Source organism: Mastigoproctus giganteus, chromosome 10, assembly GCF_048544385.1.
Source record: "Mastigoproctus giganteus isolate SK-2022 chromosome 10, ASM4854438v1, whole genome shotgun sequence".
Classification (NCBI taxonomy): Eukaryota; Metazoa; Arthropoda; class Arachnida; order Uropygi; family Thelyphonidae; genus Mastigoproctus; species Mastigoproctus giganteus.
The window spans coordinates 126,049,313-126,066,963 of NC_143584.1; the positions used below are offsets into that span (position 1 = coordinate 126,049,313).

At 36.3% G+C, this 17,651-nt stretch overlaps 1 protein-coding gene across 1 annotated transcript in view; it reads left to right on the plus strand.

The window, feature by feature from the left end:
* Nucleotides 1-17,651, plus strand: part of LOC150079273 (adaptin ear-binding coat-associated protein 1) — a 132,195-nt gene that overhangs the window by 89,617 nt on the left and 24,927 nt on the right. Inside the window, exon 4 of the mRNA XM_090382495.1 lies at nt 14,232-14,313. Within this exon, the coding sequence (XP_090238621.1) occupies nt 14,232-14,313 (82 nt within the window). The remainder of the gene's footprint in view (nt 1-14,231; nt 14,314-17,651) is intronic.

The following is a 17,651-nucleotide window of genomic DNA, read 5'->3' on the forward strand; positions in this document are numbered from 1 at the left end:
AAAAAAAATTACATATTTTTTTTTTTTTTTTTTTTTAGGAATTGGTTTTTTAGAAATTTCTTCACAAACTCTAAATGAATAAATAAACAATTTAAGGGCTGGAGTTGGTAATTATTTTATTAAACTTATTGATCATTTTAACCTTCTGTCTGATCAATGAGAATTGCTCTTGAGTTTAAGACTTTCGATGATGTTTGGTATAAAGTTCTTCTTAATCTTGCAGATTGCCAATTATTTTTTGCAGTTGGATTTTCAGTTTTGTTCTCTGACATGCTCACTGCATGTGATCGTATGGGGGCTCTCTGTCTCCACTCTTTTTTTCTCTCTTCTTTCAGATTAATGACTTTCTTCCATCAGCTTTATTGATGATAGCACACTATATTCCATTTTCCAGTTTGAGAAACATTGCTGTGCTGTGCACAAACAGCTTCAACTTCTCAAATATCCACCGCCAGTGTTCCTCAAATGCAGATTCTAGGTATTTGTCTAGTGAGGTGAAGAAAATTTAGTTAACTTCAATCCTTCTAAAACTGAGTCCTGTCTTTTTCTCACATAAAGAGTCTGCAGAACCTATGCTCATCTTTGATGACACATTTCTAAACAAAATCACATACCTCTATTAGGGATTACCCTGACTTCTAATCTCTCTTGGCACAAGCACATCAATATTGCTCTTGACTTTAGTTTTCTTCTAAAGAACTACTTGTTCAACAAATCTCAAATCTGCCCTACCATGAAATATTATTCCCACACCTGGAATGGTGCCCACAAAATCTCTCAAGCTTGTAGACTCTGTTCAGGAGAAGGCTAAGGTTAATTACTGACTCTTCTCTTAAAAAGCTTTTCCACTTTGTCTCATAGATGTTCAGTCTGCTACATATGCCTTTTCTATAACTATTTCCATGGGTACTGGTTTTCCGAATTAGCATTTGTAGCTATGCTACTCTCTTTCAGTAAGAACATGTACTGCAACCAATCAGCATTCATTCACTGTCCAACTCAAGAATTTACAGAACCAACATTTCCTCATTTATCTCTTCTATTCTCTGGAATAACCCTCTTTCGCATGTATTTCTTAAATTACAGCCTACAGAAATTCAAGTCTAATGTCAACAAGTATCTTCTGTGTTCTCAGCCTTCAACCCTGTACACTACTGAGTACTCTAGGTTCTTCTAATACCTTCCATGTTTGGGGTTTTCCAAGTTTATCCTGAAATATGCACGGTATATATTGTTTTACCTTTGCCTTTTTTTTTTGACAAAGTTACCATGGCAACGATAATAAGACACAACACATGCAAAACAAGCATCATTTATACTATCCTCTTCAAGCAGCTTGTGTATTTTACTTTAATTGATCCAAGAAGTTACAGGTTATATTTGCTGTATGAAGGTTCATGAGCTAGTCATGTGGGCAGTCCTTTCTAAGGAGGTTTAAATTACTCTCCATGAAAGTATAGTGATTTTTCTCACCAGTTTGGAAAGACTGGGTTAAAATCCTATCAAAGAGGAAAGGCATTAATGGCCTCTTTATTTGGGGTTTAGCTGATCTCAGGTAGAGAGTAAGGTTCCCCCATGCCAGGTTTTTCACAGGTTATTTCATGTATTAGCATAACATGAAAATTAACTTGTGAACACATACAATTGTATAAACATACTGTGGCACGGTATGATACGAGGTACCAATGCACTATATAAACAATAACAAAAGCTGAAGCATTGGATGTTGTTTCTTTTTCTAGGGCCCTAATTGAGGTAAGGCCCTGAAGGAGATCAGTAAAATGAACATTGGAGATATATTCTCAAGCTAATAGGAGAAACAAGAACTAGGAACCACAAATATAAAATCTTGGGCAGTAATGGAAGCCTAAATTTCTTCTCAAGGAGGTAATTTATTCCAGTGATCTGTCAAAGCAGAGTAAAAGTGATTATTATTATTTAATTTTTTTGGTAGATGCAGGAAGTTCGCCTCCTTGCAACATTTGGCCATACTAATACTAAATGATTAAATTTTAATCTGTTTCTGTCACTGAAACTGGATAAAATTATTTCAAAATTTTCAGGAATATTTAGAGAAATGCAGAAAATAATAATGACTAATCAGCCTACTGGTGACAGCAAAAGTTAGGTATTAATACATAAAATGCTTAAAATTCTTATATAAATTATATAAAGAATAATAAAGGAAATAGAATTTAAAAAAGAAAAGAAACTTCATCAGGATGCAGTGAAAGCAGCGTCACACAATTTCTATTAAAAAAAATGTAGAAAAAAAAGTGCAGCATTATATCACTAAATTAATATAGCATACTAAGGCAATAATTAAGGTTCCACTTGGAAAGGTGCAATTTGCCTACATAATAAGCACCAAGGTGTAACCTAAAAATCAAGAAAAAATTCAAAACAGTGACAACCATCTCCAGCAATACAAACACAGTTCTTTCCCTAAGTAAACACACCTTCATACCCACCAAAGGAAAAGTACTGCATCCACAACAAATAAAGACAGAGAATCTACAAGAACCACTTCTTCAGGGAGCATCAGCACTTGTGAAAAAAATGGATCATATTTCATTTGTTAATTGATGTTCAGCAAAGCATCAGTGGAGCTTCCTCTGTGATCCAGATACAGAATGAGAAATAACAAACAAGGTAAATTCAGAAATATCATGGTCACCACCCTCTAATTTCAAATGAACAAATGTATCAAACAAAAATTTTGGTTTTTGCATTTTGTAAATATAAAAAAACCAAAAAAAAATTGGCATTGTTCAGTGTACAAATGTACATTTATTTTCAATGAATGGGACACTTCATTTCCTAGATGTTTGGGTGAGGTGAGTGTGCTCCCATCTGGAAACCTCAGTATACCGGAAACCAGTGTGCTGCGGTCAATTCACGAACTACAGGTCAGCCCATGCCCCTTGAAACAGCATTGCCTGCTCTCTACTCTCTTGAGCTTGAAGCCAGATGCACCAAGGTCTCTTAAAGTAAAAGCTGACCTCACCAACTGTGGATACCCAGCCCATGTGTTGTTAGACAGGTGCTTAACACAAGCACATGAGCTTGCAACTCATCCGAGGCCCTCGCAGCAGTGACAGTGTACCTACTGCTTATATTCCATATTATCCAGGTGTCTCAGACCAGATTTCTATGATCCTGCGTGAGTACCGCACGAAATGCATATGACTTCCTTGTAGGAGTCTACAATGTCTGGTCTTGAGATTAAAAGTGCCCATTTCCCCTCTCTTATGCAGCAGTATTGTATACTGGATTACTTGCCATGATTGTGGCAGCTGCTATGTGAGGGAAAGGTCCAGGCATCTTCAGGACTGTCTCGCAGAACATGACAGGTCCATCTGCTTGGGTGACTCTGAGTACTCTGCAATTGAACATTTTTGATCAACTCATCATGACCCTCAACCCCAGGTGCAATAGTGAAGTGATCAACCAATCTTGACACTACTATCACTGCCTATGGTTAGAGTCCTTAAATATATCCAGCTGTCACAAAATTTTAAATTGCAGTAGAGGTACAAGACTACACCCAATTTTGAAGTCAGTAGTTTTGAAACATGATAAATGCTGGCAGCAATCCCATATGCGTGCAGCACACCAACAACAATCACCTGATCTGGCCTAGTGAATGACTCAACACTCTCCCAGTCATCTGATCATGTACAGCATATTTAGTATAATTTATTCCATTCCTAACGTTTTATGTTATGTTTGCATTTCTGTATGTATGTACATTTCTTGCTGAGGAAGGGGTTCATTACCCCAAAAGCTACTTGTCATATTAAAACTTATTAAATTTATTTTAGTTACTGCTTCCACTGGCTCTGTTGTATTCTCTTCTTCTACCACCACAACCAGTGCCACATTCTCTTTCAAGAATAGGAACTTTTTAATATAGCCAAAGCAACAAATCAGCAAAAAATAAAATTTAAAAAAAGCAGATTTTAAGTGATGTGAACTATTATACAAGCACAATGGATAATTGTATCATATACAATTATCCATTGACGTGATAATCCCATTATATAAGGCTTATGTTAGACCACACTTGGAATACTGTGTTCAAGTATGGAGACCGCACCTAAAGAAAGACATCGAGCTTCTTGAAAGGGTGTAAAGAAGGGTAACTCGCCTGGTGAGATCGGTAAAAGGGCGTCCTTATGAAGAAAGACTTCGAATATGTGGGTTGCAGAGTTTGGAAACCAGACACCTTAGAGGAGATTTGATTGAGGTGTTTAAGGCTCTGAGAGGCATCAGTAAAATGAATGAGGACGAAATTTTCAAGATTATAAATGATGCTAGAACTAAGGGACATAAATTAAAGTTACGGGGGGAAATGTTTAGATTGGACTGCAGGAAGTTTTATTTTAGCCAGCGAGTTATAAATTACTGGAATAAGTTACCTTCATGGGTGGTAGAGGCCGACAGTTTTGGGAAATTCAAAGGTCATCTGGATAGTACTTTCAGGTAAGGGAAGCGCATAGGATGATAGGTTTAATTTCCTCTTTTTTTTTTATTAATTATTATTATTTATTTATTTATTTTTTATTTTTATTTTTTTTTGGCTGGTGCAGCATAAGCCATAGGCTTTCTTGCACCATGCGGCCGTTACTAATACTAATATAACTTTGTTTTTGTGCATAATTTTATCAATGATTAAGAGAATATATTTTCATTTTTTTATTTACTCAATGTACAAAATTAGAGCCACAGGTTCCTGTGCTAGTTGATGATAGAATATACTTTTTATTGTGATAGTTTGCTTTGTCTTATGTCATTCTGTGTTGAACTGTCACTTATATCAGAGATTTTTTTTAATGAATAATTTAGATAAACACAGTTTGCATCAAGCCTGGTAAAAATGGAGGCACCTCCGTAGCCAGGTGGGTAGGAGCAGCAGTGTGTAGCACACGCTTCTTGATTAGACCAGAGTTTGAGCCCGTGACCACCAAATAGGATGTGGAAAGGTCAGGGAATGACCACCACATATCCCCGGAGCAGTATGGCCTTAGTTGCTAATGCTCTTAAAAACCAAATAACGACAACAGTCTGGTAAAAACAGCTTCAGAAAATGCATATGTTATTGCGATCTTAGGGAGAAAATGCTCTATTTTTGAATTCTTTGAAAGTACCAATCTTTCATCCTTTCTTTAATTTATTGAAATACTTATTGTATATAACTTTTAAATTTTTAATAAAAAAGTGAATAAGAAATACTGTTTTTTGCACTTTTTATTTAAAAAAAAAAATTATGATGAAAATTTTAAAACTGTTCCTTTTTTTTTTTTTTAGTTAAAAAAAAACCTTAAGCCTTTCATTTTAAATATGCCCATGTATTACCATATGAACCGTCGATATCAAGGGGACCAATCTGATTCATCCCCTTTTAGAAGAAAGGGGATGAATTAAATTGGTCCGCTTCATATCGATGGTTTAGCTGTTGATGATCCTGCTCAGAGAGCTGACAAACTGAATGAGTATTTTGCATCTACATTCACACATGAGGCCAGAAGCTCATCAAAAAAATCTAACAGGGAGCTAAATGATTTTCTAATGAGAGCAAAGTGGAGGAGAAATTGTTGTGACTGGATAGATCCCAACCACACCTAGTGTGGTTGGGATCTATCCAGTTACATTAAAGGAGGCAGCGAAGGAAGTAAGCAAACCGTTAGCCATAATTATGAGAACATCCTCGGACCTCCCCTGACTCTCATGGACTGGAGATGTAACATGTATCCTCAATTGACAATTGGTGATCAAAGGGTGACACGAGTAATTACAGACCTGTTAGTTTAGCTTCTGTTCCAGAGAAAATAATGGAGTCACTGGTTAAAGAAGTATTGCAGAATCATCTAGACAAGACTGCAGTAATAATTCAGACACAGCATGGGTTTGTTAAGTGGAAGTTTTATCTGACCAATTTGATTGGATACTATGATGTGGTCTCAAAGGAAATGATGCAAAAAATAATTTTGATATCATATACTTGGATTTCAGGAAAGCTTTTGATACTATTGCATATGAGACTATTCTACAGATTGGAGCAGTAGGCATTAAGGGCAAGTTGCTTCAATTGATAAAGGGATGTTTGAGGGGGAGAAGACAGTGGTAATCAATGGACACTGCTCTTCGTGGACTAATGTTATTAGTGGAGTCTACCAGGGTTTGGTATTGGGTATTTGGTATATTTTGTATATTCTTCAATGATATTGATGAAGATATATCAGTCTTAATGTCCAGTTTTGCAGATGATACAAAGGTTGGCAGAATTGTTAAAGACAGTATGTTACTGCAACAGGATCTAGAAAGGCTGAGAAGTGGTAACTGAAGTTTAACATTGACAAATGCAAAGTACTGTATATGGGTAGCAGTAACCCCCAGAGTAACGTACCAATTATGTATCATGTTACTCTGGAGAATGAAAAGACCAGGGGGTAATTGTACAGTCAGATATGAAGTTTTCTGAGCAGTGCAGATGGGCTGCCAGGGCAGGTCATGGGGTCTTGTCAATGATATACAGGAATTTTGCTAGCAGGGATAAGGAGGTGATTATCCCCTTGTATAGGGTGTTTCACGTAAAACCGGCCTGAGTCACTGGCAAAATAATTAGAGAAATCTAGACATGGGGTAAAATGAGATAAACACAAAAAAACTCATGCCAAAGTAACTTTATTTATTCTCTCTGAATATACACACAGTTATAAGAGAGGCTGGAAATGATATCCTTGTGCATCTAAGTGACCCGATGCAAAACTGTGACATCGATGGCCTCTATTTCTTCGAATGGTGTCATTCAGTTCATTTATTGTTTGGGGGTTATGTTCATAAACTCTTCCTTTCAACTATCCCCACAGGTAAAAGTCATGCATTCCTCTGTGAAACTGTCATGAACACTGGCTAGTAATTCACAAGACATGTAACATATGGCACCATCCTGTTAAAAGTAGCCGTTTTCACACTCATGTTTTGTTAACTGTGTAGAAGTTCTCAAAAATCTGAAGATAAACTGCTGTGTTCACTGTAGTGTCAAAAATATTGGGTCGATGATTCGATTGCCAGAAACTGCACACCATACCCTGATTTTCTGGTCATAAAGCAGTTTCTGATGTAAGTTGTTAGGATTTTCAGCACACCACTATAGAGTGTTATGAGAATTCACATGACCAGAAAGATGGAACCATGCCTCATCACTCATGAAATAAAGCAGTGGTTATAGTTCACCATCTGCAATCTTGTTAAGGAGCCACTCGCAATAATTCAGATGTTTTGCTGCATCTGGCGTAATTCTTGGACATATGTCATGCAATAGGGTTTCAATTTCAGGTAGTACACGAAAACAAGAAGTTGGTTCACTCCAGTTTGTTGTGACATTTTCGTGATAGATTTTCCGGGGTTAGCTAAAATTCTATTTTGTATGTTCAACGCTGCCTCTGGAGTCTTAACAGAGAGTAGACGATTTCTCGGTGCGTTTACAACGGAATCTGTTGTCAACCATTTTGAAAGTAAGCACTGAACAGTACTCTTAGCTGGGATGGTAGCAATAGGAAATTTCTCAGAAAACAATTCCTGTGTTTCCTTAAAAGAGCCTGTACATACATAGGCTTCCACTATACTAATCCTTTCTTGCACAGAATAATATATATATATATTCTGTGCAAGAAAGGATTAGTATAGTGGAAGCCTATGTATGTACAGGCTCTTTTAAGGAAACACAGGAATTGTTTTCTGAGAAATTTCCTATTGCTACCATCCCAGCTAAGAGTACTGTTCAGTGCTTACTTTCAAAATTTCTTGCACAGAATATATATATATATATATATATAGCATTCTTGGCAATACTCTCACACACCTATCACTTACAAGCTCCAAATGCTGAATGTATGTTGAGCAACACAAACTGAAATGATTTGGCTAAAATTCATTCTTTAAACAACTTTGAGTGGGAGTTGTTCAAAAATGAATATCACACCAGGTGGGCTGGTTTTACATGGAACACCCTGTATAAGGCAATAGTCAAGCCACACCTTGAGTAATGCATACAGGTCTGGAGGCCTCATCGTAAAGTTGCTAGAATGAGTACAGAGAAGAGTAAGAAGATTGGTGAGGGGGACAAAAGGGTGCTCTTACCAAGAAAGGCCCATTGTTGTTTTGTATATTCTTCAGTGATATTGATAAATATATATCAGTCTTAATGTCCAATTGTGAAAATTTTCCAGTTCTGAAAATTGCAGCATCTGGAGACTAGGCACCTGTGAGGTGTATAAGGCCTTGAATGGTTTGAGCAAGTTCGGTGCTGATGTGATTCTTCTTCTTGCTCAGATTACAAACCTGAGGGGGGGGCATAAATTCAAATTGAGGAAAGACAGTTGTAGAATAGAAATGCGGAAATTTGCCTTTAGTCAGCGGGTAGTTGATTGCCGGAACAAACTTATCTGTCGTTGTGGAAGTCAATAGCTTAAATAAATTCAATGAAGAACTAGAACAAACTTATGGAGTGAATGGATGGATGAAATGGGAAAGGTGTTTTTTTTTTTTTTGGCTGATGTAATGTAAGCTTTGCTTTCTTGGTGTGTTCGTGACCATTTGAACAGGCGTTTTAGGCGTCAATGGATTGGCCGTGGTGGACCCGTTGCCTGGCCCCCACGCTCACCTGATTTATTGAGCCTTGATTTCTTTCTGTAAGGGGCCCTCAAATCTATTGTGTATGAATCGTCTGTGGAGACGGAAATGGATCTCGTGGCGAGACTCGTCTGCACTGCTGCTACTGTCAAACAAACTCCAGGTGTGTTTGACTGTCTGCCAATCCATGCTGCGTCGGTGTCACGCATGCATCGCGTCTCATGGTGGAAACTTCGAGCATCTGTTGTAACATCATGAAATGCATCTATCTCGTACTCCATTGTTAATATTATGTCAAATAAATGTTTGCCACTAATTACTTCTTGTGTCGTTTCTGCTTCTTGTGCCTCTGCTACTACTTTCCCGTGACGTTTCCAGTTATGGGTTCCTATGCGATTCACATTCCTTTAGATGTTACCTACCTCCTCTAAACATTTGTACTGATATTTTTGAGACACCCTGTATACATATGTATATTAGATACTATTATTCACTTCTGTTATCAAATTTTTTAAAAATTTATTTAAAATTTGGCACACTTCAGTGTGCAAGATTTGAAATTACATTTGTTGCTTCCTGCATTGCAGCAGACATTTGAGAGACTATCAGATTTTGTGTTCTTGCCTTTACTATGTGAATACAATAATAAATCTGAAAAGCAAATAGAGTAAGACTAGATCTTTATTCAACTAGTGGGAGAGTAAAAAAAATATAATTTGAAACTTTGTGACTGTTCAATTGACAGCTTCTTGCACTCAGCTACTCTGTGAAAACTGATTATTCTTGTACTCAGTTACTCTTCTTTGAAAAATCACTTCAGAGACAATTGCAGTAAAGTTTGTATTTAGAAGGCAGAAAAAAAAATTAAGATTTTTAATCACTTTAATGTGGGGTAGTTATTTTCTAGGGTTATCAGTGGTGAGGGATCACCTTTGGTGACCCTAAAAAATAACTATTGGTAATGGGTCTCGGTGTCCCATATTACTGCTGGATTAAAAGGGCACCCCCTAATTGATGAACTGATCTAAGTTTTCATAAAAAAAAAAATTTCTGAAAATATTTTGATGTTAAGTGATCCAAAAAAAAGCAAGCTTTCAATAAAAGAATTTGGTAATTTTATTTTTATTCACCTTGCCTAATCACAGGTCGAGCTTTTTGGTGAATGCATTAACTTTGTCCTTCCAAAGGAGAATAAGTGAACAGACTTAACGAGAAAATAAGCATCAATATAAAAGTATGCATAGTAATTATTTTCTTCTTTAAAAAAAATAGTTTACTTCATTTGTGAATTCATACACATTTTAAGACTTTTTCTATGCTTGCTTCACTGTCGAAAAGCAAAGTCCATATGATCTGAACTCATTTTTCACAGACTCTTTCTAAGGCTGGATTTCAGTGGCCAGGCTTTGATTGAATTAACTATTTTTCTAACAGTATGTAAGACTGAATTCAACTTAATTCATTGATTCTAACATTTCTCATTGTATCACACAACATCCACATAGCATCGGGAGCCACATTAATTTTAGTTTGCAGTCTCCCATAACATTCACTGATAGAGTGCATTCCAGATTTGGAATGCACTCTATTGGTGAATATTTCCATGCAGTTTGACCAGAGCACATCTTTTCTTTTTACAAAAGGGTCAGTAACATTACAAACTTACTAAAACTCACAATCTTTTTAATATTATTGATCCTTCTGTAAAAGAAAAGTTGCTCTGGTTGCTCATAGAAAGTTGTTCAATCTTAGTGAGTTTGTAGGTGAACAGAGGCATCAAGGGGACACTGAAATGGTGGATAGTCATAATTATGAAACGTGTTTGCATACGCTTCTTAGGAAATAAATACATATTTATTGTAATGTAGGAAGTTTTTTCCCTTAAACACAGGTAGAATATTTTTACTACATCTTACCATTTAGCAGTTCAATAGGACACCTGAAAGAATACAAGTAGAGCTTTAGATGGATATGCAGTGGGGCTTTGACTTACAATGACAGCACCATCTGATATTCTCAGGAACCGATATACCTTCCATATGATCTCTTATTTTAAGGACTGATGATATTTGCAGGTACCGTTGGCTTTCCGATATAGCTGGAACAATACATGGGTAAAAATTTTCAGACTCGTGACTCCCGGAACATCACTTGTACGATTGTTTCAGATCTGTGACGATCTGAAACTTAAAATTCCATCAACCAGTGGCAGTGCTGTGTGCTTTCAAGACTTTAAAGCCAGCAGAGGCTGGTTCGAGCGCTTCAAAAAAGAACATGGGGAAGAATCCAGTGCCGATATATATAAAAAATAAAAAGTAGTTTGAGACCTTTAAAATTGAATTCCAAGAGTTTGTTGATCAGGAGGGTTATCTTCCCCAGCAAGTTTTTAACATTTGACGAAACTGGCCTCTTCTGGAAGAGAATGCCCAGGAAAAACCTACATCACTAAGGATGTGGCTAGTTCTGTGAATGATATGCTCATTCTCCTGTTGGGTGCCAATATCTCTTTCACCTGTATATCTGTATCATTCTAACAATATCTAACCTGTATATTTGTATCATTCTAACACCCCCCCCAGAGTATTTAAAGAACTAAAGGTCAACAAGGGCATTCTGGGAGTGTTTTGGTGCAGTAACAAGGAGACCTTGGTTATAGGATATGTGTTCAATGAATGGGAGCTTGAAGTTTTCTGTCCTTCAGTGAAGAGTTATGTTGAGAAAAATAAGCTTCCTGTGAAGGCACTGCTCCTGCTGGATAAGTGCCAGGCCATGATACCAACCTTGTTCAGTCTCTTGAAGCCCAATTTGACTTTGTTCAATTCAAATTTTTGCTACCCAACACCACTCCTCTTCTTGAACCAACGGACCAGCAAGTGATTGCAAACTTCAAGAAAATCTACATCACAAAAATGTTTGCAAGTTGCTTTCAATGACCTCTGGTGAAAATGCTGTCACCCTCAAAGATTTTGAGGTCAAAGTTCGACATGCTAGCCTGTGTGAAACTGATTAAGTTTTTGGAATGTTGTCACCAGGTGCTTAAATTCAGCCTGGAAAAACATTTGGCCTTTAATTATCCATAACGTTGACGGATTTGAAGATGATGGTGCTTTGACAAATTACATTGTCACTCTTGTTAAATCAATGGGTCTGTAGGTTGACGAAGAGAATGTAGACCACCTTATTAATGCTTGTGGGCGTGAACTGACAACAGGGGAGCTACAAGAGTTGGAGAAAATTACGAAGAGACACTGCAGAGGAAGAGGAAGAAAAGGACACCCAAACAGTGTCAGCCGAAGAGTTGAAGACTGTCATTTCTTGTTAGGAGTGTTTAAGAGAAGTGGTACAAAAACACCCTGACATTAAAAACACTGAACTTTTAATGGGCAAAATGAAAGACAAAGTCATTTCTTACCTAAGGAAGCTACAAAAAAAGTCATCAAAAACAGTCCATTTTGGACGGTTTCTTTGCCAATAGCAGCAAAAGACAAAATACTGAAAATATACCCGACGCTTGATGTATTCCCATCACCACGACGCCACCATTGATTTCATCAACTCTGCACTTCAAGTCTAAGGTAAATACTAATGTATGTTTGTTTTTTATTTTAAGATGTTTTATGACTATTTATTAAATAATCTTTATAAAACACGCATTTTTAATGTAAAAAAGAAGTATAACATGTAAGAAATACTTATTTGATGTGTTGTTGGGGAACGAATTACAGGAAATCAGTGTATTATTGGTTTCAACTTACAATATTTTTAACATACAATGGGTTTTGTAGAACAAATTACCATCGGATGTTGGGGTGCCACTATATATAGTAATTTTTTATAAAGTTCTGTTGTATTTCTTGGTAAATGATTAACTTACTAATAAAAAAAAAATAAAAAATAAAAGAAGCCGTTAAATAGATAAATATAATTTTCTAGTTCACTCTGTTTGTCATAATAATGTCATTTGTCAGGGGTTCATATTTCATTTTTATACGACTTAAAAATTTTTCTATCCTTAGTTGTTCACAAGCTGGCTTTATTCTTCATAGCAGTGGGCAGCACTGTAAGCACATAGCTTTATGACCTCCACTGAACATAAATTAAGAAAATCAGTAAGCTAACTGTATAAATATATTGAATTTATAATGCAACAGTCCTGGCTTGTTTCTGCTGATTGGCATGGCAGAATGTTCAGAATCATGGCTAAATTTGAAAGTTCTGGAATGCTGTTCACAATGGGCATAGATGCAGAACATTTTGGATTCAGTTGTACAGGGTAGATTCAGGTCATTTACAATATGCTTTTACATGAGTATTTTCAGTAAAGGTGCCATGAATAATAATAGTTTAGATTATATATATGCCACCTCTAGGAATATTTGTTGTCCCAGGGTTCAAGCCCTACACTTCGAGATATGAATGCTTATTTAGCGTATTTATTAATAAAGTATTATTTTCTGGGAAGCACTTGACAATCTTATTAACATGGGTTAATCCATTACATAAATTTAGAGGCATCTTGGAGATGGTCATTGGGAATTTGCAGTCAAGAGATTTTGAAATGTTAGGGAGAGGAGAATCAGTTACGTCACAATTTGTATTTTGTAGTTTTTATTATTTTTATTGGTGTTAAGTCAAGGCTGTTTATAATAACTGTGACATGGAGATTGCTTAAAATTATCATTGCTCATTTTTTATTAACTATGATATTTGCTTTTCGTATTGAATTATTAGATATATAATAGCTATAGTTAAATTGATTTAAATTATATAGTTCTGCAGTGTAGAGAGATACTCTCATGCAGTGGTCACTTTCTAGCATTTTCATCTTACCAGCTCCATTGATAGCACAATGCAGGCGTGGCCAGCTATGAACAATGACATTTGTTAGTTTTGTGAAATATTGCACTTCCAGATGAACACATTTCCTTTTAACTGCAAATTAGAAGTAAAAATTATTTGATAATTTTCCTGAACTAACTAGACCTAACAGTTTTATTAAGATAAGTTAACTGAAGGAAAATAAGAATTAAGGGAAAATGGGCAGCTCATTAGCAACATTCAGAATGTGTCAATAGTAAGCTCCTTTGGTAAACTTAGTTTGAGACCCTTATTTTGATAGTTTTGTTATTGATGCTTTTGTTTGATATTTAAGTTTATCAGCAGAAGTGTGTTAATTCTTGGCGAAGTGTTTAATTACTATTGCTGCCATTTAACCCAATCCTTGAATGAAAGTGATAGCCACATTACTAATTTTATTGCTATTAGGCACCATCCCAAACTATAAAAACACACACACACATATATATATTTTAACATGCAGCTATAATGGGAGATGCTTTACAATCAGTCATGATTTGTGAAATCCAGTGAGTGGGGGGGGGGAGATGGCCAGCTGTTAATTGTGTTTAGAGAAAGCTAACATAAACTAAATGAGTACAGTTCCCAAAAACCTCCCGGAATAATTTAATAAATCTGCAAAACAATTTAAAGTAATCAGTCATATAGTTTTAGAGTAGTTTTGTATGAAAATTCTCTTTACTGTTAATTCTTTTCTTTATAAAAAAAAATTCTCAACTTTGAATTTTAAAATTTAGGTCGAGCTGCATTTATTGGCATTGGATTTGCTGACAGAGGTGATTCTTTTGATTTGAATGTAGCGCTACAAGATCATTTTAAGTAAGAGATTTTCTTTTCATCTTGTAGAAATTCTTAAATTTATTAAAATATTATCTTTTGAAAGATCTTTATCCTGTCATACACAGATGTTGCAAGTACTGACATCAGTCTCCTGACTAAACAGGCAGCTGTTGTATATTTACTTCTCATGCTGCATTGTCCTTCAGAGTAATCACTTGCCATTCTTCGGGTATCGTGGTCTCTTACGACTCTTTTCTGGGTTACCGTGAAACCTGTTATATACAACTTAATAATGAGCTTTTGTTGTTGAATTGTTTTGGACTGGAATGCCAAAAATTGTCTTTGAACTTATACTTTTTGTGTAATGAGTACCACATGTGCTTTGCACAGGAAATCTTTTGCTCAAAGAAATATCTATTGAATATGCTATTCCTGTTTTTTATTAACTGTGACAAAATAATTTAGCAAGTTCTTGATGTATATGCCAAACTTTGGTTTACTTTCATTTTGTCCTAGAGAACTGCTGAATGCATTGAATATGCTGATTAGATGTATACTATATGGCCAAAAATATGGCATGTATTCTTATCTCTTAGATTGTGTGATAATTTTAAATTGAATTTTGACTAGAATTGTATTCCCAAACAAAGCTTCAAGTAGCAGGGATGCTTTGGCTGGAGAGAACTGTCAGTGGTGGTTCTCTTGCAGATTGCAACTACATTCATTGTGTTATTTGTTGCTTGTTGTGGAGTTATCTGCAGTGGGACATGATATGGCTGAAGAGGATGTCTTTGATTGGTTCATTGCAGAGAGTGTGAGGAGCTAAGTTCCAATTCTGCATTTTAATGGGCTTATATGAGGGGCTGGGGAACTGGGATGATGCCCTAAAGATATTAAAAAGATGAACCTATCAAGTGCCCAGCCACCCAGCACAACACTGGAGACTATGCCCATGCAACAAACAACACAACAAAATCCTCTACTGCAGAAGCACTGGTCCCACAGGAAGTAGCTGTTGTCAGGGAAACAGGTAATTTATTTTGTAAAAAGGATACAACCAGGGTATATCTAGCAGAAGTAGATGATGTAGAGTAGCTATCATCTTTTAAGAACACAAAAGGCAATATTGTTGTTCGTGGTGATAGTAAGAGATTATAACCATGACAAAATCCGAAGATTTACTTACCAAGTAAAGGGCAGTTTTGAAAAAAACATTGCAAGTTAGGATTAAATTTGAAAGTGTCTGCAATTTTTCCCATGCTCGATAGAGGGGATCTGCTCGGTTAGTGTCTATCTTACCATAGACACTAACCGAGCTACCATAAAAATTTTTATGGTAGCTCGGTTGCACGGTTGAGCTACCATAAAAATTTTCTCTATCTGCAAAGGTAGAGGTTTGGTATGTTTGGCGCTTTCTCCTGTTATTTCTGTTCTCTCTTTTTTGTCGATAGGAGTACATTATAAGAGTCTTGTCAGTCAGTTTGGTCCTGGAAAATAGAAGGCTTGTGGGGTAGAACTTATATCGGCATTGTCTGCTCTTGTTAACGAGACTGTTTTTACAGGGATGAGATACACTTAAATAAAAGGGGTATGGACATTTTCTGATGCTGTTGATGCCGGTTTTTTTTTTTTTTTTTTTTTGAGGGGGGGAAAAAAACCCTAGTCCAGGTGCATGGGATATGATACAGGTCATGCTTTGGCTTAAACCAGTAGCTGGCAGCAGCCTTACCTTGGTTACTGCATATGCTTCTATGTGTTCCTTCTCAGAATGTTTCATGGCAATTTCTCTTGTTGATGATGAATAATTTTACTGCAAATTCATACTTTGGAAGATTATAACTGCAAACCTGTAAACTCTGTCACTGCAAGACTGATAGTTACTGGAAGTGGAGTTGAGTAACTAACAGAAGCTTTTTACTGGGTCTGGCTAAAATCCCATGTTTTTTTTTTACAAACACCACTTAAAACAGCAGCCCAAGACTTGCATAGGCTTGGATTGCTTAACAGAGCATTTTCTGAAGCTTGGAGGGAAAATAAATTGCCATGGGCCATAATGAGCTCTAAAACTGGAACCTTCAAGAAAAATAACAGTAATGCCTTCAAGCACTATCTACCATTACTCCTTCCCATCTTATTTGTGCATACTTCACAAATATATTAACCTCAAGAAATATTTCTTATATTTGTAGCTAACTGCTTAGAGTCTATTTCAGGTTACAATGAAACAGTCAGTTTATATAGTCCTTGCTATCAGTCTACACTCTTTGTATCTTCATTTTGGGGATTTGGAATGTCAAACGATGACAAGATTATGTTAATACTAGAAATAAACACTATGGCCAAAAGTTGTTGCACCAAAAATTCCCAAATGTTTTCGCAGAAATCCTTCTGCCTTTAATTCGACAACAACAATGTCATTATTATGTTATTAGCATTAGTACTGGAAAATAAAAAAAAAGCACCTATTTCACCTATTAATTTCTTCCATTAGTTTATCTAGTTCTTCCTTGAATTTATTTAAGCTATCACCTTCTACAATGGATGGCATGGATTTCCTGCAATCAACTACTCATTTGCCAAAGTCAAACTTTTGCATATCTATTCTGCAGCCATCCTTTTTCAATTTGAATTTGACCCTTTTGTGTTGTGGTCTTAGCAAGAGAAAGAATCCCATCAACATTGAGCTTGTTCAATCCATTCAAAGTTTTAAACATCTCAATCAGATCACCTCACAGATGCCTACTCTCCAGATGATGCAGTTTGCAGAGCTGAAGCCTTTCTTGGTAAGAGCACTGCTTTATTTTCCACACCAATCACATTGCCCTTCTCTGTACTTGTTCCAGCAGCTTCATCTCCTTCCTAAAATGAGGCCTCCAGACCTGTATGTAGTATTGAAGATGTGGCCTAACCATTGCTTTATACAATGGAATAATCATCTCCTTATCCCTGCTAGCAAAATTCCTGTATATCATTGACAAAACCCCATGAGCTGTCATGGCAGACTGTCTGCATTGCTCAGAGAGCTTCATAATTGACTGCACAATTACCCTCAGGTCTTTTTCATTTTCAACTACTTTGAGTGTAGTACTCTACAGTTGGTACATTACTCTAGGGTTACTGTTACCCATATGCAGTAATTTGCATTTATTAATGTTAAACTTCAATTGCTGTTTCTCAGCCCATATGCATAACTTTTCTAGATCCCGTTGCAGTAACATGCTGTCATTAACCACCCTGCCAAATTTTGTATCATCTGCAAACTTGGACATTAAGCCTGATATACCTTCATTAATATCATTGATAAATATAGAAAACAACAGTGGGCCCAACACCAAACCCTGAGGTGTCTCCACTAACATTAGTTCGCGAGGAGGGAT